This window comes from Podarcis filfolensis (genome assembly GCF_964270895.1).
Source record: "Podarcis filfolensis genome assembly, chromosome: 3".
Classification (NCBI taxonomy): Eukaryota; Metazoa; Chordata; class Lepidosauria; order Squamata; family Lacertidae; genus Podarcis; species Podarcis filfolensis.
The window spans coordinates 80,157,164-80,183,649 of NC_139606.1; the positions used below are offsets into that span (position 1 = coordinate 80,157,164).

Below are 26,486 nucleotides of genomic sequence, written 5' to 3' on the forward strand. Positions count from 1 at the left end.
AGATACATCAAAAGAGACGACCAAGGCAGGGAGCCTTGTTTCATGCAATCCTCACTATTCCAGCTTGCCAAGAAAAAATGTCTCTGCCTTTTGCAGAGATATCAAAAGCCAGTGATGTTATAGGCACTGTCATACAGTAGAAAATCATGCCTCTAGCATGACAGCAACCCTCTTTTAGGGGAGAACAGTTCTTCTTAAATTTAGAATTAGTTGTTCTCTGCACCCAAACCAATTCCTTGTTTAAATAACCAGCATTTTGCTCATTTCGGAAAATTTATTTAAATTGAACACTGTAATCCAATTGCTCCGTCTGGAGCTTTGTAGACTGTGAAACATTTTGGAAAAGACTGGTGTGGTACAAAGCAAGAAAAATATGGGACAATGTACCTCTATAATATCTACCTCTGTAATTGTGTGTGGGGATCAGACCTTAGTGCCATGGCCTCCTTCCACTGTTGTTTGGCTCACACAGGTGTCTAACTCACCTGGCTGTTTTCTATTTTTTTGCTGCTGGAGCCGCAACACTCACTAATAGGGCTCCCTCCTGCTTACAGGGCTGGGTTCACTGGCAAGCTTTTCACATTTTTTCTTGTATGGAGGCAAGCTACAACAAGGGCATGTGAATCAGCTACTATGGACTGCAGAAGACCACAATTAGAGCTGATGTTATTAGGTGATTAACAGCGAGTGGTGATGAAAAGGGATTGAACAATGGGGGGTGATGAAAGATTATGATCACGTCAGTCGGAGACCTTTGGGAGCGAAAAGGTCTGATTCACTTTAAGTATGGCTAAAGTGACATTTTTCTATGCCTGCAGGATAGGTTGCAAATGGATTGTAACCGGGTCTTTAAAACTGAGTGGAAAACTAGACATCTAGCAGAGGTGGGGATCTCAGGCCTGGAGGCCAAATGTTGACCTGTCTGGCCCATGGCACTCCACAAGCCACAGCCCTCACCACACCCTTGTTGAGTGTTTAACTGTCTCTTGCTTACCTAGATGGAAAGGTGTATGCATATGTAGAACCCTTTGGCATTTTCATGGCTGGAGTGCTGCCTACTATACAAATTAAGAGTCACATCTATTTATTCTGTGTGCCTCTGACCACAGCCACCCCTAGTGTTCGGAATTTTTGGCTTTTTTTAGTTGTTAATATTTTTGTCCACTTTTTGCTTTGGGAGGGGGTGAGTCTGAACATCAACAGCTTTTCTTCTGTGAAATGGGTATTTGGTGGTGTCTGTGATGGTTTCTTAGATTTCCAAATGTACCCCGCGACCCAAAAAAAACATTATAACCAAAACTGAATGGTGCAATTAAGACCGTTCACAGAATCAGCAACCATACAAATTTCATACAACGGTCAAGTCTTTCTGAAAAATATCTGTGTTGGAGTTGAGAAATGCTTTACTGAAGAATTAATGTTGCAACTTGAAAGAACCACCTATCAGTAAATATGTCTGATTGTGTTCATCCAATCAGATGCCTGAACTTGGTCAGTTTGTTGGTTAAGGTTAAATCCCATACCACTGAATACCATATGTAAGTGCAAGTGGATTTCCCCCCCATCTATAAGCAATTACTATATGTGTTGCTAGCAACAACAAAAAAATACTTGTTAGTAGTGGTGAAGAAAGGCACTAAGACAGTCCTCAAAATTTTCAAGTAATAATAACATGGCTGAAATTAAATCATAAAATAATTTTGCTTATTTCAGCATAAAGCTGAGGCCAAAATCTTGTTAGAAACATTATAATTATACTGCATATGTTCTATAAGAATTTTGCCCAGATATGTGTTGATCTTAAGCCTTCTTTAACAGAAGCAATAGCAATGTGTTTCAAACAGGAGCATGTTTTATCACTGCCTTAAGGAACAAAGTAGTGGTGTTTTTAAAATGCAGCACACATGAAAATCTCTACAAGTATATAGATCACAAGTTAATGAGGAGACCATTATTTTGGTTTTGTAAAAACAAAAAACAAAAACTAAAGTGAGCAATGTTCTATTTACATTCTGGAATTATAAGGCTATACATATGGGAAAATGCAGTACAGGAACTGCCAATGTAAACTGCTCCAATGGAGGGTAATGCTATGCAGCCCAATCCTATGCATATTAAGGGACAGAAAACACCAGCTCAGTTATTAGGGAAGCAGGGGAAAGATAATTCCCTTGCCCCCACCTTTTTTGCTCCCTTGATCTTATGCAGTGATATCTTGACCAATACTGCCCAATCATTTGTATATGATATATGTTCACTTTTAGATAAGTAGACTTAATTTTGCCTACCTTTCTAAATATATTGTTTGGTTTATTATTATGAAATGTACTTTTTACTTTTATGTTGTAAACTGCCCCGTGATCCTCAAATAAGGGGCAGTTTATAACTTCAATAAATAATAAAAATAAAATACTCCTAGCCCAATCCTTAGCAGTTTTGACCAGCATCAAGTCTCCCTGAGTTCTTTATTACTTACTTTCAATGACATGTGTTTAGGATTAGATTCTTGCAGTGTAATCCTATGCATGTCCACTCAGTAGTAAGTCCCACTGTATTCAATGACGCTTACTCTCAGGTACATACATACTTGTGGCTAACCTGTGGCCCTCCAGATATTGCTGGAGTCCAAATCCCATCTGTCTCACCTAGCATGGCCAATAGCCAGGGGGTTGTATTCAATGCAGTGCTAAGTAAATGTGTTCCGTCGGTGCAAGGATTTCTCCCCCTCTCCTTCCCCCACATGCCCACTACATCTGTTCCGGGGGTTCCCACAATCCTCCAAACATATTTTGGAATGGTGTGGGGCACATACAAGGAAAGGGGGGGGAGCCTGTTGCACTTGCACTAACCCTTGTGCTTCTTCTAACACAAGGATTTCGTTGACTGAAGAGTTGTAGACCACAACATCTGGAGACTACAAGTCAGCAATCCCTGTTGAATTATAGGGTTGGAAGGGACCCTGAGGATCATCTAGTCCAGGCATAGCCATACTCGGCCCCGCTGATGTTTTGAGACTACAATTTGCATCATCCCTGACCACTGGTCCTGTTAGCTAAGGGTGATGGGAGTTGTAGTCCCAAAACATCTGGAGGGCCGAGTTTGCCTATGCCTGATCTAGTCCAACCCCCTGCAATGCAAGAATATGCGGCTGTCCCAAATGGGGACTGAACCTGCAACATTGGCATTATCAGCCCCACACTCTAACCAGCTGAGCTATGATGTTCTATAGTATTGATTCATAAATGTATAGTTTAATTGCCCGGCTGTAAATCAGATTCTTTATTGACAATCTAAATGCAAAATAGCACAATAGCCTCTCAACTGTTACAGTAAATCAAGATAAAGTTATAAGATACCATTTTAATGAGAAAAGTGTAACGATAAATGCTGTTTCAGTAACTAGCTGTAACAGAGGACAGGGCTAGTCAACACAGAATCTAACCCTGTTATATGAGCAATGCACCCAAAGATAATCATGACTTTATATGTAAACCTGTTGCCAGAGCATTCTTTGGGATGTGTAAAGAGACACATAAAGGAGGATTATATCTTTTGTATTAATTAAATCTCCAAAAGCTATATTTCTATAACACCGAATCATAAGGCATATGTAACTTTTTGTTAACTGAATGAACCTTCACAGATTAAGACTGCGTCATGAATGTGCTTACTATACCCGTTGAGTACAGTGAGATTTACTTCTGAGCAAACATGTCCTGCCATTGTTAATATGAAAGTAATCTCTTTTATACATATACGTTGTAATGAAATACTAAAATAATAATCTTATGGAGCAGCTCTCTTCTACACAGCAGTTTTAAGAGTATTAAGTTGCTAAATAGGGGAGATGTTATCTAATGAATGTGTTAGGATTAAAATAATACGGTGTATGATACACCAGACAAAAGCATCTTTTGTTCAGGCCTGGAAATCTTTAGAGGGAAAGGGAGACATTTTGCAGTATATTTCCATAAAATTATGTAATTTGTGTTAGCTAGTTAATGAGATTCTTCACTACCTCAGGAATTATTTTTCACTTTTTCTTTCCTTTTTGATAAACAATACATAAATGTTTCAAATTTCCTTTTAGCAAAATGTAGAAAATACAATTTATCTTACATGGAAAAAGGGCTATTCTGAAATTAAGATTACATCTCATCTTATCTTCAAAGCTATGATATTACAACAGGTTCTTCTTGGAGCACAGGTGGGTTTTTTCATCACTCCTTCCTACTGAAGGTTGTGGCCCAGGAAGAGAGAGCAGAATACTGGAAGGAAACCAATGGCTGTGTAGATGGTGTTGCCGGGAAAGGTTTGGCTTCGAGGACCATGTTGTCCACTTCTTTGAGAAAGGACTGCTGAGTTGCACCTTACAGCGGTTGACAAGAATGTGTTTGCTAAGAGTATTGTGAACCCAGTTAGGAGAGCTTTAAACTAAATCCTGACGGGGAGGGAGACAATATTACAGATGACAGGGGAACACTTGGAACTGAGGATCATAGCTTCATTGATGCCCAGGAAAGTGAGGTGGTGCTCCAGAATCCTGCTAGAGAACAGGAAACTACAGCTGGAGGGAATGACTAATGTACAGAGTCTGGGAAATAATCAATATGAATTTGAGTTCTTAATACAGGATGGCAAATATTATGTAATAGGCTTTACTGAAACCTGGTGGGATAAGACTCATGCCTGGAATGTAGAAATTGAGGACTATAATCTATTCAAAAGGAACAGACCAAGCAGGAAGTGGGGGGAGGATGTGTACACTTGCGAAGAGATCAATGACCTGCAACATGGAAGGCAGGTGGATAGTATATGGGTAAAAACTGTAGGAGAAGGAAACAACAGTGACCTTACTGTGCATGTAGAAACCTCTGGTTTTTTATTGCCAGAATGTAGCCTACTCTACAAAGGTAAGAGTTGCATCTATTGCCTCGGCCACTTTTGCCTCCTGCCCCAACCAGAACTAGCATGCTGGCCCTTGAAGCCTGCCCATGAGAAAATGTAGTCATCAGGCTGGGGGGGGGGAAAGGTTCCCCCCACCCCAAGGTTTTTTCATTTAGGGGGGAAGTTCTAAGTGGAGGCGTAACAGAAGTGCATAATGTTTATGCAGGTAGATAACCTTTTCTCCCTTACTTAAAATATGAGAAGTTGGGGTCCCCTAATGAAATGGGTAGTAGATTCAGCAGAGACAAAATGAAGCAGATCTTCACTCAGCAGATAATTAACAGTATGGAATGCATTCCCACAATGAGTGGTGATGCCCACTAGCTCACATAAGGGGGTACCTGGAAGGAGCATGGGTCTGTCAGTAGCTCATTAGCCACCATAGCTAAATGGAGCCTACATGCTTCTGAATACCAGTTACTCAGATCTACACAAAAAGAGAATACTATTGCCTTTATGATCTGTTTGCAGGCTTTTGAGACACATCCAGATTTTTATTTATTTATTATTAAATCCATATTAATGAACTCAGTTTCTCAAGTTCCTAATGACTGCTTTCTTCCTGATACCTGCCTATACCTAGCCATAAAAAGCAGGGAGGGAGAACGCCTACCCCAGGCAATGCAAAGGATTTCACTGTCACTAAGAGCCTGGGTATGCAGAGATGCTGAGATTGCTGGGCCACAAGCAATTTGGAGGTCTAAGTTCTGCTGATGCGTTTAATAGAGCCAGTACAGCACTTTAATTACCATGAAGCACTCGGAGCTCAGAAAATCATTACATACTATTCTCTGCTGTAAATAATGACCACTGCTGGTAGATGCTCCTCCAGTCTTTAAATGACAGTGCCTAAAACAGTTTGCATGCAAATGAGTTCTTGAATCATCCAATTTCCTGAACCTTTCTATTTATTAATTATTAATCTGTTTCCGCCATTATGACTGAACCTGCTGTCTAATGACAAGCTTGTTGCTCCTGAGGTATACTTGGGGCTTCAGAGCTCTTTACTACCCCCTGTACTGCCTGCTTTTGCACCCCCCCCCCTTTGCTCATCATAACTACCAAGACACCGATTCTATTATAGATATTACGGTAGGTCACTGGTATCTATATTTGGTTTTTACACCCTACCCCCTTTGACACACATTTTATAGTTAAAGGCTGGGAGCTTCAAATCCCTTTCCCAACAGAGAGATGCACAGGCTAAATTTAAAGTGTCAAGTTCAATTCAAATTTAAGGAACTCAATTTTGCAAGCCGCATTATCAGCTGTTACCCACATTTCATAACCAGGGGACAGAATTTGAGAGGAATCGAAAACAAGCAGTGAAAAGTGTCCAAGGCAGAACAGTTAAGGAGTATGCACACTTTCAGAACATACTTTCACTCACACGCACTGCTAACCTGCAGAAGACGCGTCTGAACAAAGAAGAGTATACCTCTCATAAGCTGCAAGACGTAACATCTACCACAAAATGAAGAAAATATTACAAATATTTCAAGCACCTTGTGTAATTTGATGTATAAATGAAGGACAATTTAGAAGTGGCCTTTTTTCAAAGTTTCACAGAGAGTCCTCTTTGGATCCTCACTCACAGGACCTGTGACCATTTTAGACATATTGGACTGTAAACTTACCCCAGCTCTCCCACAATTTGTGTGACATACTTGATGCAAGATTGCAAAGCACATGATCTATTTAATAATGACAAATTAGATGGCAAACCCAGGGTATTTTAATTTTCTTCGCTGTATCATTTAAAAGGCTACACTTAAACAGAATTTGTCTGCTGACTTCAGAATGTATCTTATTCTGCCACTGCACATGCACACACCAGTGCCCCTAATTTTAGTACATTTGCACATACCCTATCCTTCTTCCTTAGCTTCCCTACAGATGGGAACAGATTACAAAACTGTAAAAATAAATTCATTGTTCATTGTTTTAATATTCATTTTTAAGCAACATTCACAGCAATCTGAGCAGACTATTGAGCTGTTCTATTGTGTAAGCTGTGTTCAGCTAATCAGCCAAACCAGGAAAATGCTAACTATGTATTTCTCACTGTTCTAATAACCTTTATGTAATTGAGTCATATCTCAAGTCTGATACTTCTACCAAAATATTTACATAGCCAAATGGGTTGTATTTCATTCTGAACAGCGCTGCAGCTCGACCATGCTTTGTTTCCCCTTTAGATTAAAGCTCATCATTTTCACACTACCTTCCATACATGACTTCCCATGTTAATTAGCTAAGTACATGGCGAGAGCTCAGCTTACTCATTTTTCTCCTCCAAATAAATAAGTGGTTGTTGATTCACATTGTTACAATAGAAGCTGAATCAGCAGGTGTCCTTCAGTCAGGATTTTAAACAAGTAAAAAGTCAGCATCATGTCATGATCTGGTCAAGGCATGAGTCACATTCATGTCTGGATACGGGAGTGGAACATACAACACATAAAGTGATAACATTTGGATTTGACTTGACAAACCTGTTTCATGTGGAATTTGACTTCCTGTGTATGCAAACACAAGTGGACATCAGCCCAAAGATGCTGAGAGAAGCAGTTCTTGGAATGAACTCTTAGCTGTCCTACAGTGATGCTTATGCTATGTGTTATGTACTGAAGTTCTCACCCTGGGCCAGCAGGGAGATACTGTAGATAGCTTTCACTCAGGTCCACATATGCAAATAAGGGATTGAAAGTGACGTTCAGTGATTGGATAGTTACAGAAAATAGTTACAGTTGTGTTGTAGAGGAGCTCTATATAAGCAGGCTGGCTGAACCCTTCAGTTCAGTTCTGTTCTGGCCTGTGAATAAACAAGAGCTGTTTGAAGAATCGCTGTGTCGTCTGATATGTTCACCCACAACTTAACACTATGACTATCACATTTCCCAAATACTTTATTTCTCATTTATAAAATCACCATGGCCCAGGGTTTTAGTGAAAACTGAGACTACAACGTGCCTGAAATGTTAAATGAAAGAAGAATTCTGAAAGATCCAGGTTTTCTTCGTGTGTGTGTGTGTTCTGAAGCTACCTGCTTGATCTCTTTGTGTCAGCATCTATAATTGCTAGGTGGTGAGAATAACCTTTTCCATTTCTAAACGAAGTGTTGCTACAAGCTATAAATACTAATCTGCTGCTGTATGTGGCATGACCAGATCATAGTATCTCTCTTCAATTTTGTATTCCTTCCAGAAATGGAAAACTGTGGACAAGGTCATAAAGAATTTTAAAGAACCTAACAAAGAGGGGTGGGGGATAGCCAGTTGCTCAGGACCTGCTTTCTTTTGGCTCCTAATTCCTTTTCCCATGAAACATCAATGTTTAGTGACCATGTGAAGGGAGAGATGTGTACCCGCTGGCTTCAGCACAAACCTAATTAATCAGAAGAAACAAATGGAACATATATATAAAAGGTGTGCATATGATAGGCTTTTGACAGCTATTTATGGTAGGATTAGCCATACTGACCTACAGGATGTGTAGTCTGCTTTGTGGTTAAAATTATATTTTCTATGATAGAAATTTCTATGGTATATTATAGATTTTATGAAATCATTATAGTGCATTATTAATATTTGTTCATGTTCAGGACGTGTAGAGTATCACAATACAGGATTTAAGTCTGCCATCAATCCTGTGCATGTGTTTCTGGGAGTTTGGTTTCTCTGAAATCAATGAGGCTTACTTCTATGTCAACTTACACAGAGAAGCTGCTTTGTACAGAGGAAGACGATTCGTCCATCTAGCTCAGTACTGTCTCAGCACTGACAAATGGCTCTCCTGGGTTTCAGCTAGACGTCTTTCCCAGCCCTTTCCAGCCCTACCTGGATATTTCAAGAGATTGAACCTGAGGCCTTTTGCATGCAGTAGATGTACTTTACAACTGAACTACAGCCATTGCTGTAATTCCAGCATAATAAACTGTTGCTACATTTTGGCATAATGGACACCCCAAGCCAGCATATGATAAAGTGTTAGGGCTTGTTTCCACTGCCCAGCCACCAAATTCCAGTCAAGCCACTGGTCTGAGTCTCACAGGTACCTGAGACCTGATGAAGGTATTTTGGCTGCTACATGGGGCAATGGAGAATTTGTGCTTCTTTGAGACACTAATTTTGTGGAAATAGCTGATGCTATCTGATGTAGATTCGTATGCATTTATTCCCTTGCAAGGCTGTAGACAGAAAACAGAACAACAAAGCTGGAAAGTAATTGTGTGATGGAACTGGCCCCAAATAGTTAACATTTTGTCCTTCTCCTGGCAGAGAAGAAAGTCTGCTTAAATTATCTACCAAAAGGTTTACGTTTCTTTCTAGGCTCCTGGCTTTGTGAGTAATGAGATTCTGTTCCTCTCAGATGACTACAAGGCTGGACTCTCAGGAGAGTGTTGTATTCCAATCCTGTTTCGGCAATTCAACATACTAAGCCTGCCAAATTGTCATGCCATATTAATGCCAGTTTCCCCTTCCAGTAGTCTCTGAATCTACATTTCTGGCAGACTTCTCAGAGTTCCCATTCATTTGTGTGAACTCTGCTTTATTTTCTGCGACCCCATGGCATCACAACCTACTCCGACATGTTCATAAATATTATGAACAGCTCCCTCAGAGAAAAGTGCCTTACAGCAACCAAGAGAGGTAAATAACCACTGGGGTCTCAGTCTCATTTGTCAAAGCCTGCCATTCGGTCTGCACTTGATGCTGACCAGGGTAAATCCTAGAAACCGGAAGCTGAAGGGGCAAGCTGGCCATTAAAACCAGAACTTAGACATGATTCCTGGGCTTTTAGTGACATTGCTGACTAAAATACAATATTGCATCTACCCTTGGCTACTCTGAAATACATACAAGACAATGAGGCTTCTTGAAATTTAACAACAAAACCAGCTTGTCTGTCCGCAATGGCCAAATGAATCCATGTCATCGCAGAATTACCGCCCCTGTTGAGATACAACAGCTGCCCACTACCTGTAATTTCTAGAAAGGATTGAAGACATTTCTGTTTTGATACGTTTTTACAGTTGGGTGGAAAGGTAGGTTAGGCCGAGAGGCCTCTACTGGCCCAGGGTCGTCTAGTGAGCTTCATGGCCAAGTGAGAATTTGAAATCTCGTCTCCCAGGTCCTGGTCTGACATGCTAACCTGGCTTTCAATCACAGCAGTGGCTCTCAATCAATCTCTCAGTCATAGGGCCTAAGATGGTTGATGATGGGGAATTACTCCCTTAGCTACTTGGATCCCAAACTGTTTAGGATGGGTGACACATGGTCCCATCAGACTTCCCCAGAAACCATCAAATTTCAAGAATATATATATATATATATATATATATATATATATATATTACTGTAATTCTAAAACAATGGAATTTAACAATACTTACTTCTGAGTAAACATGATTGGCTTTTGCTCTAAATCTGTGATTCCCAACATGGGGCACACCCCCACAGGGGGGCAATTCAATTTTTAAGGGGAGCAATTCAAGAATGAGTTATTACAGTGAATGGCCTTTTAGGCTTCCTCCACGTAAATTGGTCACTTTTTGAATAATAATAATAATAATAATAATAATAATAATAATAATAATATGGCATGGGGAGTGGGGGGCATCAGGATTTTAGAGATGCTTAGGTGGGGCATGGCCAAAAAATGGTTGGGAACCACTGTTCTAAATCTTCAGTGCCTTGACCAGCTTCTGAGCAGTCCCTGTTTAAAATATTTGCCACTCATATAATGTAATCTTAGCATTGCAAATTAATGCACTAATTCAAGGTAGATCAATGCTAGGGTTTCAGCTTATGAGCATGCACTTTTTTCTACATCATAAAATATTACCTGTAGCAATGTATGTATCAAACAATACCACAAACCAAGGATACTACAGGAGCAAAAGCTGATTGCTAGCAAGTACACAGCTTCTGTTAGTTTTTCAGTTTTGAATACAGAAGTAATAACCTTAAAGATATTGCTGAAATGGGTGATACTAAAGCTGTAATCTATACATTTTCCACTAATAAAGGCTCTCAAAGAAGACCATGTGCAGAATTTTGCAGCGCTCACAGGAGACTACCGCGCTTTATTAATTTTGCACTCGTGAACTAGACTGCCAGACATTACAAAATGTGACAGGTCTTTTTAAAAAAAACCACACATATGAGTTTGTTGATATAGTGGCTCATTATCTCAAATAGGAATAGCAGATATTCAAGGGGTAGATTTCTCAATTGATGCTGATGACTTATACATTCTATGAAAGACGATACCATAATTTTCTCTGTGGAGGTAATGCTTGTAGAATGTAGGCATTTAATACTTACCTGAAGACAAAACAAAGTATTCCTTTGCCAGCTTAGCATTTGTAATTTTTTCCTAATGCCCTTTGTAAGGTACGTTAGTAGCAAGAGTTCTAGGGGAAAATAAACCTCTTGTAGAATTTCTCTTCAGTTGCAGTGCTACGAAGGCAAAATATGACAACCTACTATTTAACGTATGGGATTTTAGGAGGGGCACTGCTGGATGGACAAACTAATAATTACAAAAATATTTTTAAAACATTAGATTTAACCTGAAATTTCTGGGCTGGTAAAATGTAAACCAAGTAAACAAAGAACTTATCCAAACACGTGGGAGGTGCTGTTAAATCTAGCATTTTAATTTTATGAGTATCATTGCAATGGTGTTGGTTTTGCTTTAATTTTACTATAAAGGGATAACTGATACAGAAATTCAGCAGCAATACTTTTTGGTAGGAGACATTCTCAAAATGCTAAGCAAATATATGAAAATTTCAGGGGGAGACTGTTTCAGAAAAGGTCTGTTCTCACCTCACCCCACTGGCATAGGTTCCTGTGACCAGAATAGGCCATTGTGTTTGGTGTAACTATGTGACAACTACCACCACTGAAAGTGAGTGACTCATGGGGTCCTTTGGATATAGATGGCAACAGCCACCTTCTGTTCCATCAGGGAAAGGGTGGGGTATAAATAAATACATAAAACAGCAGCAGCAGCAGCAGCAGCAGCAGCATGGCTGTCCCATACAGTGATCAAACCTGCAACCTTGGCATTATCAGCACCACACTCTAACCAACTGAGATATCCACCTGAGTGGATATTCCACTATGCTGCATGCAGGGAGTTGGACGAGATGATTCTCAGGATCCCTTCCAATTCTACAATTCTATGAACAGTAGGCCCCAAGCAACAATTTGGGGCAAGTGGCACAGACTGAAGTACATTCCCTATAATCTGCACCATTCTGCATGTTTTCAAACATCCCTATACAACAATGAGAACTGTGCAGTGCTTATTGGATCACACCACTTGCTTTCATCGGTAATTGTATGATGAACAGATGAACAGATCATCCTTTCTCCTGTCCATACTAGCTTCATATATCTTCATTCATAACTCTGTTCCCTCCCATTTTCACATACATCAACCCTGTTTCCAGGGTCCCACAGTCTGCAGAGTATCGGGCAGCTGCTGCTTCCTTCCTTCAGAAACACAGGCTGCACACCTTTCCTGTCTTTCCATCAGACCAAGAAAGCCCTGCTCATCATGGGGGAAAGCACACAATGCAGCTTACAATTCCCCACCGGTTCCTTATCCTCCCTCGCTCTGCATCCTGCCCTTTCCATGACTCCTTGTGAGGTGAAGAGACTAGAAACTTGCAGCTTCTCGTCAGCCCATCCTTACCCATCTGGGCTGTTTCTCAGTTGGACTAGTTGTGGGAGCAGTCAATGGGGCAGGGGTGCTTACCTGATCTCCCATCGCTGGCAATGCCGTGACTTATTGAGAGGCAAAGGGACAAGACAGGAGTTATGTTGGATTCTTGGAGGTTTCTACACAGAGGCTGGATGGCCATCTGTCATGGATGCTTTAGCTGAGATTCCTGCATTGCAGGGGGCTGGACCAGATGACCCTTGGGTCCCTTCCAACTCTAAGATTCTGTGTTGCCATGACGCAAATATACTGCCACAGCTAATTTGATGTTCCTGCTGGGGCGTTTGCACTGCACTGACTGAGCCCCTCGCCGTCTTAGTAAGCTCCAGTGTCACCAGTGATGGGACACTGGGTAAGCACTGCTGTCTCATCATCTCCTTGCTAGTCTCCATTGAAGGAGCGTCTCCACCCCCATCGTTCTGCCCAGACACTGAGGGCCTTCTGGTGGTTCCCTCGCTGCGAGAAGCCAAGTTACAGGGAACAAGGCAGAGGGCCTTCTTGGTAGTGGCACCCGCCCTGTGGAACGCCCTCCCACCAGATGTCAAAGAGAAAAATAACTACCAAACTTTTAGAAGACATCTGAAGGCAGCCCTGTTTAGGGAAGCTTTTAATGTTATTGTATTTTAGTGTTTTGTTGGAAGCCGCCCAGAGTGGCTGGGGAAACCCAGCCTGATGGGCGAGGTATAAATAATAAATAAATTGTTTTTGTTGTTGTTGTTGTTGTTGTTGGCAAATAGCTGGTCTTGCATCTTCTCCCTATATCTGCTAATGGGATTTGAAAATCCACATGAAACTCTAAACTTTCATTAGATCCTACTAGATTTTCAGACACAGCATATATGTCATGTGAAAGATCACATAAAACTTGGGTATTATCAGAGAAGGAACCATCATGAAAATTGAATAAAGTGCAACCCTAGTGGGTCTTGCTAAGTGAGCATGCCTCAGATTGTGCTGCAAACACAGCTATAGCTAAATAAGCTATGGTGCTCTCAGGTTAATCACTTTGCACAAATAATTATACCTTAAAATACTTAATCAAACAATACTGTACTTTAACACAGATTGCTTGCACAAAACTCTTCCAAAATATGCCTTGGATAGTAATTACATGTGAAACAAATAAAAAAGCACTAATCATCTTCTGATAATTATCAGAAAACAGCTGTGATAGGAAATTGGTTACAAACTGATTTTTCAATAGCCACAAGTGTGCAGTCACTCATAAAATTATTCAGCACAAGGACTGGCCTGGAGCCAGTGAAGGACAAAAATAAATCTGATATCACTGTAAAGAAGAGAGTTCAGGCCCAACATATTGCATACTGAGAGAATAACTGACAGCTTTATGAAATCCGTGGCCTATGGAGTAACAGTTTGTAAAAAAGAAATCACTGTAATTGTATCAATACAGCTCAGTAGTTGCACACAGAGGGGAAAACAGAGATGAACACAAGGGAGTTAGGTCTGACCACAGATTTTAAAAGCCAGAAAAAAACTGTAAAGGGATTCTGCCTGGTGAAAAAAAATATAGGTTATAGCGTTTTACCAGGAATTCCTGTATGCTGTCAATATTCTTTGGTTGAGTAAATTCATGTTATAGGAATAAATTCACGGAGATAATAAGGGTTGCCTCTAGGACGGATTACTGTAATGTGCTCTGGGTGGGGCAACCCTTGAAGCTAGTTTAAAAGCTTGCAGTGGGTGCAGAATGCAGTGGCCAGGCTGCCAAGTGGAGAGCTTGGCTATATGTACATAACACTTGTACTGACAGGTCTACACTGGCTGCCAGTTTGCTACCAAGTGACATTTAAGGTCTTGTTATTAATATATAAAGCCCCAAACAGCTTGAGGTCAGGTTATCAGAAGGAACAACTTCTCCCATGTAGACCTGCTAGGTCACTAAGACCTTTTGAGGATGCCCTATTAATTGCGCAGCAAGCTGCTGCTTTGTCTTGCAACATTGCAGCCACTGGCCTCCTCAGTGGTGATGCCAACATTATGGAATGTCTTCTCCTCTGCTATATGACAGACACCAACAGTGCCATGGTTTTGCCAATGGTGGATGCACAGACATTTCTTGACCAGTGAGGTGTATTTCTATTGCCTCTGGATTATGCTGCTGATGTTTCAATATGCTATTTTACAGTGCTATTCTACCAAGAAGCATATGGCTGTTGGGTTGTGGGATTCTTTTTTTACAGTTGTATACAGCCTTGAGATTTTGCCTTGAAATGAAAAGCAGTCTAGGAATGATTTTGAAATTTAAAAAACAGTTACCAAATGAAAAACAGAAGAACTTCAGATTAGAACTCGTCTGAGGGGCTCCACTGGGCATGTGGCCCTTAATTTTCTCTTGATAAAGCAGCATTACCAAAGCCTGCAAGATAGCTTGCAAGGGAATTTATCACTAGACAAATTAAATTTTCTTCTGTAAAAAGAGAGAGAGAAAGAAGAAAAGCAACGAAAGTGGAACCGTAAGCCTATGCAGAAGAGTCTATAGGAAGAATTAGGGCACTGTTTACTTTTCATTAGTGGAAAATATACCTTGTGACAAGCCTTAATGAATGTAATGTGAGTAACTCCAAGGGCTGGGGTTCCAAATATGTGGATTTCTTTTCTTTATCTTTTTTCAAAATGCTTTTTATTAGATTTTTCATTGGTTATTCATATACATATTCAGTCCTTTCTTTTCTTTTTTTACATATACTGTGTACATCTATAGACCAGACAATATCCGTATTTCTTCACAAGTGACTTCCCACCACATCATTGCGGCTTCATCTGTCTTCTTTCTATTTACAACTGCTTTGCTTTGCAGTCTCATTCTTTGGGTTTTGGGCTAGTTCTTTCTCATTTATACTTATCTCTTTTCTAATTTGCTCCATTTTATTCTCTCTAATTTTCTTCTGGATGGCATTTTGTTGGGTAGAGAAGCCTCGCATAAAGGCCTTGCTTGCGTCCCAAATCACCCTGATGTCCGTTTCCTGGTTTGTGTTGATTTCAAAAAATTCGTTTAAAGTCTTGTGCTTTTTAAAGTATTCTTCCATCATTCAAGATATTTTCCTTCATTCTCCATCTCCATCTCATTCTCCTGCTGTTTCTTAATTCTAGAGTAACTGGGTTATGGTCTGACATTAATGTTGGTCGTACTTCTGTGTTTTTTTCCTTTGTTTTTTCAATATTAAATTATTTGACAGCCATATTCTATCTATTCTCCCTGCTGATTGTTTTGCCTCTGAGAAGTGCATGGATTACTTCTCGTTCAGGTGTTTAAGTCTCCAAACATCATTTAAATTCAGATTCTCTACCAGTTTAAGGAGGTCTGTGGTAGTCTTCCATTTTTTATTCTTTCTCTCTCGTTGTTCCATCTAGTTCTAATGAGGTTACTCTATTGAAATCGCCTAGTAGTGCTATATTTTCATTACTACAATCCAATAATCTTTCTTCCAGTAATTTGTAAAATTCTACCTTTCTTTCAATTTGGGGTGTAGATTCCTATTACAATTATTTTCTCTCTTTCATATATTATTAGCACTACTATAATTCTGCCTTCTTCATCCTTAAATAATAATTTCGGATCTAACTTTGGATTAGCATAAATTACAATTCCTCTTTTATATATATATATGTTGGACGAAATAAAAATCTGTTCGTTTCTTTATTTCGTAAAGGCGATAAGAAACGCCAGCCCCTAAAAGTCAGCAGAAGAGTCCACTCATAGTCTCATCCTTTGAACAGATACTTATTTATTGCTATTCTTTCATTCACATGGGTATTTTTTCAGAATAAAAGCAGATACAAGGACAAAGGCCATTTGCAGTTAGACCCCGAGGGCACCATCAGAAAGGCATGAAACTGTGTATCTATTGTTCTGCCCAGAAGTGGGCTCAAACAACTCACCTTGCTTTGTGAATGGCACATAGGGCAGTCACATTCAAAACAATATTGGCGCTTCAGGTGCTGCTGACGATCAGGAGTAGGCATCATTGTTTCAATATAGCTGATGGTGAGCTGCAGACAACAAAGCAGGGGAAATTCTGTGGTAATTTGACAAAAGACTGCATATTATCCACTGCTAAAATAAAAGGGATCCTAAGTTTAAAGTATCATGCAATCATCTATGAATGACAACAGACAGATCCATGAATGACAACCTAACCTACCACACAGGATCAGTTGTGAGAAGAAAATGGGAGGAATCCCACTGTTCCTCACCCTGCCCATAGAAGAAATGCTTGATGCAAATATCATGGATGAGCTCCATTTGGCTCTTACTCTGGCTCTGGCACATGGAAGAGGTACAGAGCTTTTACTTCTGCTTTCGAATAAACCCCAGTTTAGTGTTATGTCTGAACCTTAAACTCTGACTGAAACAAGCCAATTTGGTAGACTAAGTCCTGATGTTGGTTTGTTTCAATAGGCCATAGCTAAGACTAACCACAGGGGACGCGGGTGGCGTGGGTCTAAACCACTGAGCCTCTTGGGCTTGCCAATCAGAAGGTCAGCGGTTCGAATCCCCACAACGGGGTGAGCTCCCGTTGCTGGGTCCCAGCTCCTGCCAACCTAGCAGTTTGAAAGCACGCCAAAAAAAGAAAGAGTGCAAGAACAGTGGTACCTCGGGTTACAAACGCTTCAGGTTATAAATGCTTCAGGTTACAAACTCCACTAACCCAGAAATAGTACCTGGGGTTAAGAACTTTGCTTCAGGATGAGAACAGAAATTGCATGGCGGCGGCCCGGCAGCAGCGGGAGGCCCCATTAGCTAAAGTGGTACCTCAGGTTAAGAACCGTTTCAGGTTAAGAATGGACCTCCAGAACGAATTAAGTTCTTAACCCGAGGTACCACTGTAGATAAATAGGTACCGCTCTGGCGGGAAGGTAAGCGGCATTTCCGTGCGCTGCTCTGGTTTTGCCAGAAGCAGCTTAGTCATGCTGGCCACATGACCCGGAAAAACTGTCTGTGGACAAACGCCAGCTCCCTCAGCCTGTAAAGCGAGATGAGCACTGCAACCCCAAAGTCGTCTGCAACTGGACTTAACTGTCAGGGGTCCTTTACCTTTTTTAAAGACTAACCACAGGTTGTCTGAGTTTGGATATACAGTGGACCCTCGGGTTACGTGACCTTCGGGTAACGTAACTTTCGGGTTGCAAATGCGGCAAACCCGGAAGTGTATTTTACCTGGTTTCGCCACACACGCATGCACAGAAGCACTCTATCACGCCGCATGTGTATGCAGAAGCGGCGCCTCTACTTGCGAATTTTTCGGGGTTTAATATTACATTCATATCCAGAGGGTCCACTGTAATGCAAAACTGGGGTTAATTAACAAGAGAAGCAAAAGTTTCTGAGAGGGGGAGCGTATGAGCCTGGGGTTTATTCAAATGATAACCTAGTTTATCATTACATTCACAAAATGCTCGTTTACAAAGCTATTGTACTACCAACTTTACTGTACGCTTGTGAAACATGGACCACGTATAAACGCCATCTCCAACTCCTAGAAAGATTCCATCAACTGTGTCTCTGAAAAATTCAACACATCACTTGGGAAAATAGGTGTGATGGCCTGGGATTCCGATTCGGAGACTGAACCAGAGGAATCCCAGCCTGCACAGGAGTCCCCGCCTCCAGGGCCAGCTGAACTGGGGCAGGGCCTTGATTCTGAAGCGCCTGCACCTGTGCCGGATCCTCAGGAGCAGGCACCAGGTGAATCTACTCTGGCTCCGGAGGTGGTTGAGGACACGGTGCCTACAGGTGCGCCTCTCCCAGCCCTGTCAGGGGAAGGTGAGTCTCCCCCTGGGTCCAGTAACCCTCCAGCCTCTCCTGAGCTGCAGAGGCTCAGGGCAGAGAGGCGGAGGGAACTGGTTTCTCCCAGGAGGAGTGCTCGCCTTAAGGCCAGGAGAGGCGGGTCTCCTGGGGGCCGGGACCGCCCCTGGCCTCAGAGAAGATAAAGGCCAGTCAGCCCGGTCCCAGGTTGCGGGAGCAATGTCTTTGAAGAGCTGTTTCGGCCAGCACCCAGTCCTGTTCCTCCAGAGTTCCTGTCCTTGCCCGGCTCCTCGCTTTGGACCCTGCTTCGCCCGTGGAGGACTGTCTGCCGACCCTCGACTCAGGTCCCGGACCTCGCCCCACGGTAACCTCCCCCCGGGACCAGCACAATAGGCAAACTAATGCCAGTGTACTGGAAGAAGCAAAGATCACCAGTGTCAAAGCAATGATTCTTCCAACATCAACTTCGTTGGACAGGTCATGTTGTTTGGGTGCCTGGTTATCATCTTCCAAAACAACTACTCTATTCCCAACTTAAGAATGGAAAGCGAAATACCAGTGACCAACAAAAGAGGTTTAAAGATGCTCTCAAGGCAAATCTAAAAAAATATAGTATAAGCACTGATAACTGGGAAACACTGGCCTGCGAGCCCTCCAACTGGAGAACAGCCTTTACCAAAGGTGTCATGGACTTTGAAAAAGCAGAAACTCAGGGCAAAAAGGAGATATGAGCCAAGAGGAAGGCACGTTTGGCAAACCCTCATCATGATCAACTCTTGCCCAGAAACCTACTGTATGTTTCCACTATGTAAGGACATGTGGATCCAGAATTGTACTCCACAATCACTTATAGACTCACTATTAAGACCATTTGTCTTCCAGTGAGTCCGTAAGTGACTCTTACTCAGCTACGAGTGATGGCCAAAGAAGAAGAAAAGAAAGAAGTCTTCTGAATAGCAGCCATAGATTCTGCAGCTATAGATTCAAGGATGCTTAACAACTCCTTAACTGCTTTGAAGGGGGCACACTGTGCTTCATTCATCATTTTTATTCTTACTCAAAGCTTATTTTGGTGGGATTCTAACCTGTACAAGTTATTTTTTGGTAGCGATCAAAAGCATAAGAGGTATCCAATTATATTTTTGATGGTGTGGACATTAATGTGTTCAGGAAGCTGTATCATCCATAAAACATATTGGGATTCCTTAACACATTATTAATTTGTAAAGTATTATTCAGTGTGTTACCAAAAAGGGAATATCTATTAATAGAAAATACTGTTCTCCCAGTCCCAGCTGCAGGTTTTATTAAAAAAAAATACAAGCATTTTTTCTTGTTAGTGGAGGGTTAATCAAAGGTGGTTGGGTGGTGAACTTACTCTGCAAGACTGTCTGTTCTGATAACTGAAGAAGAGTATTCATTTAAAGATATGAAATGTGACAAGCATTGGCTAATAGGCTTTAATTCAGTGCAGATAGGTTTGAAATACCTGCGCCTGGTGCTCTAGTTATTATATGAATACTATATGCTGAACATGAAGATTTATAGAGTGCATAGAATTAGATAGCCACCCCAAGGGAGCAGCAGAATTGGTTTGAGCAGAGCCAAGGCTGAATGGCAATTCAAATGTAAGTGAAACATTGAGATTGCTTAACTCAGAGTTACGGAATCTCTAGAACAGGAGCCAACTAAATATTTGATTTCTTTTAAATGTAGCAAGAAGTTGAATTTATTCATGAATGAGTCACAATGGTCTGCAGGCAGACCATTAGGGCTTTCTGCTTTTTGTTCCCAACTTTGTATTTTTCCTTTTCTCTCTCTTTCCAAACACAGAAAGAGTTAAAACATTTGGAGACTGGCATGGCAGAAAAATGAAAACTGGAGCTCCCACTCTAAGAAGGTTGAGGTGTTATAATTGCTTCTGAGTGACTAGGATCAGATTTGAGACTCAAGTAGCCTTGTAATTAGAAGCAGACAGACTGTCAAATAACTACAGCTGTTCTATAGTGGTTTCAGTCTTCCTTATATTAAACCCAGTTATATATGGGCCAGAAAGGGCCATATATTGCTTCATCACAGAACAAGAATGTTAAGCCTGTCTTCTTATCCTTGCTGATTCTGCCTTTAGCAGTACTGTACTGCTGTGACTTCCAGGAGATTCCCTTTAACTAACTGTGTGATTGTAGGCATGTCTACTCAAGAGTTCAATGGGACTTATTCTCAGGTAAGCGGATAAAGGATTGCCGACTAAGAGGGCTGCATTGGATGGAACCACAAGAGAAAATAACTCAGAAAAAGGTCAATCTGGTTGTGACCTTGACCACAGAGATTTGGATAATTTTGCCTAGTCATTCAAGTCGATGGCATCTTCCAAAGACTGGATTTAGAGACTCTTAGCAAGTTTATAGATAAGGACAGAAAGGCAGAGTGTCATTGAGAGGTTTGGTTTCATGGACAATCTGCACGTGCCTTGGGACTATATGTCTAATTTGTATGTGTAATTTGTGTAATGTGTGATTGTCCTTCAGAATACAGGGCATTTAGCTGACTCCCTTTTTGAAAGGACTCTCCCTTCCCAATCCATACTCGTTCTGCCCGGACACTGAGGTCCAGCTCTGAGGGCCTTCTGGCGGTTCCCTCACTGCGAGAGGCCAAGTTACAGGGAACCAGGCAGAGGGCCTTCTCGGTAGTGGCGCCCGCCCTGTGGAACGCCCTCCCATCAGATGTCAAAGCGATAAACAACTACCTGACATTCAGAAGACATCTGAAAGCAGCCCTGTTCAGGGAAGTTTTTAATATGTGACATTTTAGTGTATTTTTCATCTTTGTTGGAAGCCGCCCAGAGTGGCTGGGGAAACCCAGCCAGATGGGCGGGGTACAAATAATAAATTATTATTATTATTATTATTATTATTATTATTATTATTATTATTTATTATTAAGGCCCCACTGAACCTAGCTGTGACTTTTCATAATTTTAAAGAGTAATAGTCCTATCCTATGCTTAAAAATCCTATGTTCAATCTGTGCTAGTTTAATTTGGGCCCCACTGGAATTAATGTGAAAGGTTAATCCTGACTAAGTAGTGTCCCACTGATTTTAGTGGGAGCTATGTGCAGCTAATTTAGTCTGGCTCCAAGCTCATATGTTTGAGTATTTTTACTGCAACCTTAACACCAATGCTATTTATTCTTGTATCACTCCTACTGAGTGAGATGTTTTAATGTGCAACAACCAACAGCGGAGTTGGACTTTTGTTGGAATAAACAATTAAAATTGTGATTCAGATAGAAGGAGCTCCATATAAACTTTGCTGAGATCCAGCATTAGACAGCAAGCCCAAGAGATGAAGTCTGTGAACTCAACACCATATTATATTCAGGTAGATTGGTTCAGATATCTGAAGAAGTGTGCATGCACACAAAAGCTTATACGCAGAACAAACTTAGTTGGTCTCTAAGGTGCTACTGGACAATTTTTAAATTTTATTTATTTATTTATTTCAACCATATTTTATTTTGCAAGTAGCAATCTTCTGAGGGCATGCATTGGATATGCCCATATTTGAAAAAGAAAATGGTGTGAAACATTTCTCTGATAAGGAACACAAATCATTTGGGAAGGGCATTTCTCCAAGTCATTTTTAATAAAACCAACAAGGAAACGACCCCTGCCTTGTTACTTTTCTTGCCAATGAAAGGTTTACTGCTTCAGCATGGTTTCAATCTGACAAATGCTTATTGTTGCAATGATTTAGTGAATGCAGCATTCCACCCAGAAGTATCGTAAGTGTTTTTTATCAGGGTAAAGGCACTCGAATACAAACAAAATGAAGTGCCTAGAGGAGGAATGGAGGGAGAAGAATTCATCAAGACTGCCAGTGATTTATGAGAGGTAATGATTATGAGACCCAGACAGTGTGAAGAGAAGATTCCCTTTATCATCTTCTTCCTGATAGCTATGAGATAGGAAGAAGCATCAATATATCATCAAAGTGTTAAAGCTGGTGGCCCTGCAGTCTGGAAGTTATTTAAGGAGATGCAACCGCTGCAGGTGTCTGTGACGGAAGAGAGAACAAGCTAATTACCTCTTCACCCATCTCAATGTCCCGGATGGAGCGGAGGTGGAGCCGGGGACCCTCAAAGACGATCACGCAGTTGGGATCACAACTGTTGTTCAGCAAAGACATGCTAAGGAAGGAAAACAACATTGGTTTAATGGAAAAAAGGTTTCCAGGTGCAAATACGAAGTCTGAATAGAGAAGCCTCCACTCCTCATTCCCTCCCTGGTGTCTTGAATGCTGTGTCAGCAGTATTTTAGGTCCAGTGCAAAGGGAGGCAAATGTAGTTTCCATGGCACCTGACATCCACATCAAGAACTCAGGTACATTGGAAAGTTACATTTCCCAGGTTCTCTTGTGCCTGGGCTGCTGCTGCTGCAGTGCTGAAGACACCAAGAAGGAAGTGGGGTACTTGGTTTACACACTCTGCTGGGAGATATGGAATCTATTTAAAATGCAGCCAAATACTAAAAGCTAGGCAAGTTTTAATTCCAAGACGGATACTCATAAAGTTTGGTGTTGTCACCACCTTTCCCCTGGCTTTTGACACTTGGGATGTATATTGTAGGACTCACCCTATTTTTGAGATTGTAAATTGAACTGTTTTAAACGGCTATAACCCATTCTGGGACAACAAGGTAAAGGGCAGGCAATGAATTAAAATCATCATCATCATCATCATCACTTGTGGTCAATGGTCACTGATGGCATTTATGCCCCTTCCTACCATCACCCAATGCCAAAGAGGTGTTTGCTTCAAAGTACCCAGGTAACTTTCAAGCTGCGTGCTCATTAATTTAAGTTCCCTCTAGTGGGGGAAAGAGTCGTCTTCAAATATACAATATTATGGGTTGTGTTCAACCAAGTTTTACATAGAGTAAAGGTAAAGGTAAAGGTCCAGTCGTGGCCGATTCTGGGGTTGCGGCGCTCATCTCGCTTTATTGGCCAAGGGAGCCGGTGTACAGCTTCTGGGTCATGTGGCCAGCAGGACTAAGCCGCTTCTGGCGAATCAGAGCAGCGCACGGAAACACCATTTACCTTCCCGCTGGAGCGGTACCTATTTATCTACTTGCACTTTGACGTGCTTTCAAACTGCTAGGCGGGCAGGAGCAGGACTGAGCAACGGGAGCTCACCATGTTGCAGGGATTCGAACCGCCGACCTTCTGATCGGCAAGTCCTAGGCTCTGTGGTTTAACCCACAGCGCCACCCGCTTCCCTCTTTACATAGAGTAGACCCACAGAAATTAATGGACTTGGGTTAGTTCTGTCTACTAATTCCAATAGGTCTACTCTGAGTATTATTAACATTGGATATAACCTTCTGTCTGATGCTCCCTTCCCAACTCTGAATGCTGGGAATTCAACAGGCTCCAGTGCCATGTGGCTCAATTATCCAAGGCAGGGGGGAAGGAATTGCAGCTATGGAATTTTCCTGTGAATTGTTTTCATTTCTAAAATTTCTTGATTCATTACAGTACCTGTTTCTCCTCCCCGCCAAAGCCTGGGACTGAGTGCATCTCTGTGCAATAGAACTAGAATCCTGGAGGTTTTGCCTATGAGTTAAGGAATGCCCACAGTACCTGGGATAAAGGCCAACACCAACATTCTGCATCTCTCCATTGCTAATGCTGAAACAGTTGCAGGTCACCTGTAAAAACAAGGTTATAATCCATGATTAGTATTACTAGAGCCATTGAGAAACTTTGTATCCGAGTGAAAGAAATGTTGAAAATACAAGGCAGCAACTGCTGGGTAATTAGAGTAGGGATATTCAAGTCCAGCACAGAGGTACCCTTTCATATTACAGCATTTAAATCTGGGACACAACCTCAAAAAAATAATGAAGCCAATTAGGTGCTGAAATGCCAGTGTCCTTTAAAAGGCTGCCAAAATACAAGTTTAGATATATGCTGAGACCCCATTTTCTAGTCCGCAAGAAAACACACAGACTCACACAGTTTCATCCTATGGATGTTTGCAGTGTTACATTAATCAAAACTGAATACCAAATCTGCCTACAGAGTAATTTCACATGTCTTGACAGGAAAGCTGATTTAAATGACTATACAAACAGTAATAAAATGCCTTAACCCTCCCCCACAAAACACCCCACATTAATTAGTCTGTTATTTAACCCATTCATACTTCCCAACCATTTACAAAAGTCATACATCTTAATTATGTTTCTCCTGCTGCTATTGGAAACATAATTCGAGACAACACTTGTGAGCTATGTTTAGTCCATTTCTTTTATAAAAGCAATTAAAGTGTTACAAAAATATTGACCTTGTTTTTCAGTACATAAAAAATTAACAACTCTTTCCAGCTGGGAGAAAAATCGCCCCATTTCTCCGAAATACTTTTCCTAAGTGTCTTACAATAGAGTCCTATAGATCTATGCGGTTTCAGCATTACAGAATGATTCATGCCAAGAGTTACAAGGCTGGTTAAAGCAGCGAGGCAAATATGCCCTGGCCTATTGCTCATCGCCATGTGTTTGATGCCTAAGACTGCTGCTTTGGGAGGAAGAAATATGGAGAAGAGATATTCTGTACATGTGGCGAAAGAGAGTGGAGAAGCAACAGGCAGTGGAAGGGTTAATCAAAATCCCCTTCCCTTGATGTCTACTCTGCTCCACATCACACATCCCTTCCAGAGTTGCCTTTCCATTGTCAAAGCAGCTGTTGGGCTTTTGTTACATGCACATGCTGCCTGGAGGACTGGGCCAGGTTGTCCTCTCACAGGATGTTGTGATTCTAGGGAATCCTTCATTTAGTTATTACAAGCATTTATGGACCGCCCTTCATCTCAGTAGATCCCAGAGTAGGATACAAATTAAAAACTGCACAGAATTACATAAAAACCAATCCAAACAAAGAAAACAGTTAAAACAGCAAAGCAGACTAACTATCACAAATTAGTTCTTACAAAAAAAAAAAAGTGAAAATGCCTGAGCAAACAGTTGTAAGTCTTTCCCTCAATGCTGAAAGGATAACAAGTGTGCTTGCGTAGCAAGGCCCCAAACCCTTCCCCTTTGCTGGAATAAAGACACTTGACTTTATTTTAGGTTAATGGGCTAAAAAAGGCCACATCTTTATTGGTTACAGGATGTGAGTGATATTGGCTTAGGCATTGGAACCGAACCGACTATATCTGACTCCTGCCCGCCTGCAGGAAGTCTCAGAAGGGTTAACCACCAGTAGGGGGAGCCCTGTTGATGCACATCAACTAGGAACTCCCCCAGGGTCACCAACAGAGGTTGTGCCATGGCCCTAGCCCCCACCAGGGCTTCAGATGGGGCCACACCCCCAGATTCCTTTAACGGAATACCCTTGAAATAGGAGGTGCCAATTTTCCAAGCAGAAAATATTCCTACCAGGCCCCTTCAACAGGCGACCAGCCGAGGTCCGTAGCAAGGTCAAAGGATTAAGAGCTTAATCTTAGGAAAGGATGGTGGGAGAACTGCGTGAGTAGGAACCAGAAAAAGAGGCGAGTTCCCGCTGGCGGACTGCTCACATAGAGCATGCCACGCCCCCTGGCCAACTGGATTGTTCCACCTAGGGTGTGATGCGGAAGGAACTCCCTATGACGCGGGGGCTAGCACACAGGGCGGGGTCATGTCCAGCCCACAACTCCATTTGCCTGGGGAAGGGAAATGGCTTTCTCAGGGGAGGGTATTATACCAATGGGGCATCACTACAGAGAGAGGCCCTTTCTCATCTCAATGTATGAACACACTTCCCCAGGAATGGTTATGTGGAAAAGAACCTCCTCTGAAGGTCTTAAGACACAGGCAGGATGAGCTCTGAGGTCCTTGGAGTTTAGAGGTTTGCTGGGAGCAAAAACAGATAAAGGCATGCAGTGTTTCACCCCCTCAAAAATGTTTAGGGGTACTCTTATTTTGACTCAAGAAAATCATCATTTTATAGTTCAAATCGGGGAAAATAAACACAGTAAATGGACAAAAGTAC

The 26,486-nt window shown here is 41.5% G+C and overlaps 1 protein-coding gene across 8 annotated transcripts in view; it reads right to left on the reverse strand.

Moving 5' to 3' along the window:
* The window catches only part of SMYD3 (SET and MYND domain containing 3), a 349,734-nt gene that overhangs the window by 57,699 nt on the left and 265,549 nt on the right, over nucleotides 1–26,486 (reverse strand). For all 8 annotated transcript variants that reach the window (XR_014545673.1, XR_014545674.1, XR_014545675.1 and 5 more), the window contains exons 6-8: nucleotides 24,096–24,163; nucleotides 22,542–22,644; nucleotides 16,588–16,698 (exon numbers count right to left, since the gene is read on the reverse strand). Coding sequence is in view for 5 of the 8 variants with exons in the window: in XM_083604343.1 (XP_083460469.1) it covers nucleotides 16,588–16,698; nucleotides 22,542–22,644; nucleotides 24,096–24,163 (282 nt within the window). In the remaining 3 variants the exon portion in view is untranslated. The remainder of the gene's footprint in view (nucleotides 1–16,587; nucleotides 16,699–22,541; nucleotides 22,645–24,095; nucleotides 24,164–26,486) is intronic.